At 38.8% G+C, this 6,000-nt stretch overlaps 1 protein-coding gene across 1 annotated transcript in view; it reads right to left on the minus strand.

Annotated features, from left to right (window-relative positions):
* The window catches only part of LOC113982579 (adhesion G protein-coupled receptor A3-like), a 261,837-nt gene extending 256,115 nt beyond the window's left edge, over positions 1 to 5,722 (minus strand). The window contains exon 1 of the mRNA XM_027710970.2: positions 5,502 to 5,722. Coding sequence (XP_027566771.2) covers positions 5,502 to 5,722 — 221 coding nt within the window. The remainder of the gene's footprint in view (positions 1 to 5,501) is intronic.
* Between the last annotated feature and the right edge of the window lie 278 nt (positions 5,723 to 6,000).

Below are 6,000 nucleotides of genomic sequence, written 5' to 3' on the forward strand. Positions count from 1 at the left end.
GCTATCCTCACCAGTTTATTTATACCTCTGGACTGAAACTAAGCGTAAGATCACACTGCTGCAAATTTCCTAGTACGTGACAAAAAAGGACTTGATTTCTACATTAAATTACCAAATTAATGAACTCTTCGATACTGTGAAATAATTTTATCTGTTTTCAGATATTCTCATCCCATTCTCTTACAAAAACTGCTTTCCCCCAAAAAAATTACACTGAGGACATAAAAGCATAAGGAGGACATATGGTACTGTTGTAAATTTATGGCACTTACAGTTTAATAATAATAATAAAGAGAAAAAGAAATGTCAGCATGACTTGTAGCATTTATTCTATTTTGGACACATTATTTGCTATGAGAGTTCTGTTTTCTTTAGCAGAATTTTTTCACACTCCTCTTGGGTTACAATTTCCAATAATGCCAATGCATCAGTTTCATCCAAAAAAGTAATCATTTGGAAGTTGTCATAATACTAATAGTTCCTGCTATTCACAAGCAGTGAAGAGAATTCAGGTCCAGGTATTTCCTTGTTAAAAATAATGAAGAAAAATATTTTCAGTTATGGTATATTATGGCCATTCTAGATGAATATATAACATGAAATATCAAGGAAGATTAGACTAATATTTGAAGACTTTTCATCTCTAGCAGCTTTCTCTTCTCTTTATTTTGCTCTCCTCAACTGTCTTTCCCAGATCTTACAGGTCTTTGGGATATTTTATGTAGGTTCCCTTTGTATTAGGAATTTCTTTCACAAACTGTTTTTAGTTCTTTTTTCTTCTTTTTTTTGAGTTTCAGAAAAAGCATGTATAAATATGTATACTCACATAAATAATGGAGCAGGAAACCTGTTTCTTATTCTTTGAGTGAACACAGTAAGCTAACCAAGGTGAAAATGTTTGTGAAAACCTTTATAACAAGAATCAGCCTACCTTCTTTAATAACACTGTTGTTTACAAATTAGCAATGCTATGTTAGGTCTCATATCAATGAAGAAAAATATGTGAGTTTTAAGATGTGGAAATAAAACTTCTGAATAATATTTTTTGTTCAGTCTTTCTTCAAGTCTTGCTTTGTTTGCTTTGGCTAGCCTGAACACCAAGCTCTTTGGAACATAAAGAACATTTTTGTGATCTATTTTTACAACAAGGCGCTTATATCAAATAAACCATATTGATATACCCTAAACTGAATATCAGAGTGTAAAAGACAAGACTAGACATGAAACAAATACGGTAATATAATAACTTTGAATAAATTCCAGTAGACATGATATAAATGAATGTGACATAAAAGTAATTTTGTGACAGAGAAAAGTGGGGCAATGCTGGTTTAAGAAGACTACTTAATGTTTGTGAAGTGCTTTGAAGATGAATACCACTTCGTACGTATTATGGCTATGGATTACCACTGGAGTCATGTAGCCTCACTCTGAAATTGAGAATCTGAGGAATTTGAGACAACCTCCAATTCCAAGTCAGAAGAAAGGCATAGATATAAAAAGTGTTAAGAATCCTATATGATACAGAATTGCTATAACCCATACACTAGCATAAGTTTTCTTCATTTCTATGATGACAGTTAAAATAGATTTTCATAGGTGTATCTGTGGATAAAATTTGTAAAAATATCAACCTTCAGTGTAAATGTTGCTCTTTCTTTTGAATGGAGGGAGGATAAAACAGTGTTGCTACTCTCAGAAACTGATGGCATTTATAACTTCAAAATATATTCTGCCCAGTGATATGAAAACACGTATAGAACTGAGAACTTCCAGGACTAAAAGTATAACGTTTTTAACACCACTTCACAAGAAAAAAATAAGAATATAAAGCAACATACCAATATACTGTCCAGATCACATGGAATAACTTAGTAGAGAATCTAATCTGCTGATTCCTGAGATTTCAAACTGTAGAACTTTCACACTGAAAAAAGCAGCAACAAAATTTTGCCACATAACCCAAATTTCTGCAATTCAGTCAGAAGCTTAGCAACTAAAATTTCTGTTAGCATAGAATAGAAAGAAGATTGCAAATAATCTTATTCTCTACAGCTATACTTTAACAACCCAACTACACTGTTGAAAAAAAAAAAGTAAAATACTGATTCAGTAGAATAATTCCTAAGTATTCAGCCATAAAATCTAAAATGAGAAAACTACATTATCCTGAAGCAATATGACTCCTCCTTGCTGGTTCCACACTTCCACACCAACCGAGAGTGAAGTGGTGAGAGTGGATCCCATAAATTAGTGATTCAACAGCTGTATTCTTCACGGAAATAAAAAAGAGAGTAATGCCCTTTCTCCACCCCATCCCAACATACAAAGCACAGAAATACATGTTGCAAATCCATAAAGACTAGAATCCCTTTTAACAAGATACATGCAAATACTTTGTGAAGCAACAGCTAAGTTTTTCCTTTTGATCCACATCAAGCACATGACTCCTGTTTCCAAAGCAGTAAAAGACTAAATACAGTGAAACAGAGTCCAGAACAAGGTGGGTTTTTTTGTTTGTTTCAGGTTTTAATATAAAATAAAGAGGAGGTAATAGTTGCTTTGTCAGCTTATATTTTGCTTTTATTTCTAGTGTGATTGTTTATCATTGGGAGCGTTCAGACAATACTGAATAGCTCTAGTGTTCATACGATTTCAAAGAAATTCTGCAGACTTTCCCACCTCATAAGCTGGAAATAATTGGTCCGAACCTGTCAAGAATAAGCATTTTTTCAGTGACTTCACACTAGTTTTTAGGCACTGCATGTGACTGCATCGGAAGTATTTTTAGTAGCAACAGTTTCAGTACATATATACCATAAAGAGCCTAAATTGTCAAACTCAGCCAAGGTCCATGGTCACTTAGGTGAAAATAACATTAAACTAACAAATCATAACTTCTAGACCTGCTGGTAAGTAACATTACTGAGCATGTAAATGAAATGTTACATATCCACAGCTTCATCTCTTAATGGCTTATGAGATAGAGCAGAAGTAATTCCTCTTTCATCTTTGCAGAACAGTTAACAGAGTTTGGCTTCAATCTTGCTTTCCAAAAGAACATAGCACTAGGGAACTAGCATCCCTATATAATAAATATACATATGAAAGATTAAGTAATCTGCCTCAAACAGCCCAAACTGTTTATTACATTGTTTCGTTTCAGTGTTACAGCATCTGACTACATATTCTTTTATTCACCTCTATATTCTTTAGTTGTTAAAGCAATCCAAAAGGTTATGTTCCATAAGTTATAGCTCTCTTTCTCTCTGTGGGCCCATAAAACTGAATGGAAGCAGGAAGTGTCTACTACAATATTCTCTTTTGCCCACAACTCCCATGCAGCTACAAATCCAAGAGTGCTAATATTTGAGCTCTTTATCATTATTTTCTGCAGCTGGCCAAATCTCCAGGTGTAAATTCATCAAACTAGTTTCTCCTGGAAAATCGTTGACACATTCAATCAAATTTTCACCTGTATGTTCCAGCTGATGAAAACTATTATGTTCCTAACATAGATTTTAACCTTTTTTTTTCCTTCAATATTTAGCCTTAAATTTAGATATTGAAAACAAACAAACAAAAAAACCAAAAACCAACAAAATGAGAAGAGAGACTGTAAGCGGAAAGGGATAAGTTTACGTGATATATGGTACCATACTTGTCCATGTGAAATATAAAAAAAAATAAAAATTGTTTGTATGTTTTATATCAACTCAGGCCAGCTAATCAGCTCTCAGGTCAGTGCCTATTTGTGATTAAGTTTAAAAAAAATAACACAGTACCTTTCTAATGAGTTTTGAGCAAATGTTGCCTGAAATGCATGTGTTTAAGGTTATAGTATAAAGTTTGCTACTGGTGCCTTAAATCATATGTATAAGTGAGCAAATCCTCCCACCTACCACTTCAAATACACCACCTCCCCTGTTCATCTTTTCTCACTTCTGTTTCCAATTCAACTTCTTTTCACTACAGTGAATACATACTTCTGTTGATCTTATGGTCGGCTGGATTCATTGACTGGTGTTTACCTCAGTAAAAGTTTCTTAAAACCTACATAAGACTCTGTAAATCAATATTTAAGAGGAAAAACCTTTGCAGACATGCCAAGTGTGAGTTTCTACAGATCTTTAACCAATAGGAAAAAATAATTCCTGCCTGCACAAGATTTCATAATTTTGGCGAGTACAAGATCTAACTACATTGCCATTTATATAAACTACAGAAGTAGCAGTAAATTTATCACCTAGGTCAAAACTTACAGTGATAAGTAATTTAATAATTTTACTTTAAACGAGTCTATTAAAATTTAGCAGGAAGTCTAATTATTGTATCTTGTATATAAGCAAAAGTTTCCCAAATGAATATTCAGCATACACCTAATCAGCATCAAGTCACTCAACAGTTATAGCTAAAACTGGAGCATATACAGTACATCTGTACATTTACAAGCACAGGCTCCCCAGATGTTATAAATTACTATCTTTACCAGTGGACTCCTAAAAGTGTTGACTTAAAGAAAATGCAGTGAACAGTGGAGATGTTCACAGCAGGAATTGTCAACAAAACTAAATTCAACAGTAAAAGGTCTGTTGATATGTGTATGATCTAAAGGGTAAATGTCACAGAGCTATTACTGCTTGGGTGCATTACAGGGACATTACTTTCAGCTGTACTTGATGATACAGTTACAGAAAGTTCTACTACCTTACTTACAATATATACCATTTATTCAAGTTCAGCTATGTGCAACAGGCAACAAAACATCATAAGCTATTTCCTAGTTGGAAAAAAAAAAAAAAAAAAAAGGAAAAAAAAGGAGAACACCAAACGATGAGTCATTTTAAATTACCTGACAACTCAAAATGATATTGGACATTTGACAGCTTCAAATGGTTGTACAGAAACTCATGTTAAAAAGGGAGACATGAAATTCCAAACTTTATTTAGAGGAGACAGGAGAGAAGGGAAAAGCAGTTAATGACACAGCACTCCAGAAAGCAGTTCAGCATTACTGATATAATTTATTTATTGCCCGGACCGTTTGAGCCCGTCCCGCTGCTTGTGGAAAGGTGCACCAGAGTGCTCCATCAGTTCTGCAACCACTGACATTTCCCAAACCACCGCACGCAGCAGCATGCAATCTACACCAGGGAAAGCCCAGCTTCCCCAGGCTCGACCCGGACGCCAGCAGGAGTTTCCAAACTGAGAACAAAAAAAAAAAAAAAAAAAAAAAAAAAAAAAAAAGGAAAAAAAAAAGAAAAAAAAAAAGAAAAAAAAAAAAAAAAAAAAAAAAACAACCCCAAACTCTCACAGACTTTTTAAAAGCCGGGTCAAGGCTGTAATCTGTGATGTGCACGGAGCGGTTCTGCCCGCTCCGGAGCGGTGGGCACGGCCGCGCCGCGGAGTCCCCTCGAGCCCCGCGTCTCCCCCGCGCCCCTCTCCGCCGGGGCACCCCCCGCCCCGCGCCAGGTGCGCGCGGCCCCGCGGGCCGTACTCACAGGGACACGGTGCGGTTGGGCAGCACCGCGGGCTGCAAAGTTTCCACCAAGTCGCCGCCGCTGCAGACCACTTTGATGCGGAGGGCCGGGCGGCCGGGCCCCTTGGCGCGCTCGGCGGCGCAAAGGCAGCGGTCCACGATGAGGTCGGGGCAGTTCCTGCTGCCCCCGCACAGCCCCAGCGCGGCGGCCAGCAGGCACAGGCGGGGGCACAGCCCGCGCATGCTGAGCCAGCGAGCGACCCGCCGGCTGCCGCGCCGCGCATGGCACGCGCCCCTCCGCGCCGCTCCGCGGGCGCCGCGGGCCCCTCCACGCCTCCTGCGCCCACCCCGCCCCGCCTCTCTCGCTGCGGCCGCTCCGCTCCGAGGGACCCCCCCTCTTCCTCCTCCTCCTTTCTCCGAGGAGCCGCCACTCTTTTCCTGCCGCAGCCCGGGCAGCGGCGGCGCTGGGCGGACCCCGCGGCGCTCAGCGGGGCCCCCCCTCCCGTCGGCGCTCACCGGGC

The sequence above is a fragment of the Pipra filicauda genome, unplaced genomic scaffold (assembly GCF_003945595.2).
Source record: "Pipra filicauda isolate LSUMZ 115617 unplaced genomic scaffold, ASM394559v2 scaffold15_size4787011_pilon, whole genome shotgun sequence".
Lineage (NCBI taxonomy): Eukaryota > Metazoa > Chordata > Aves > Passeriformes > Pipridae > Pipra > Pipra filicauda.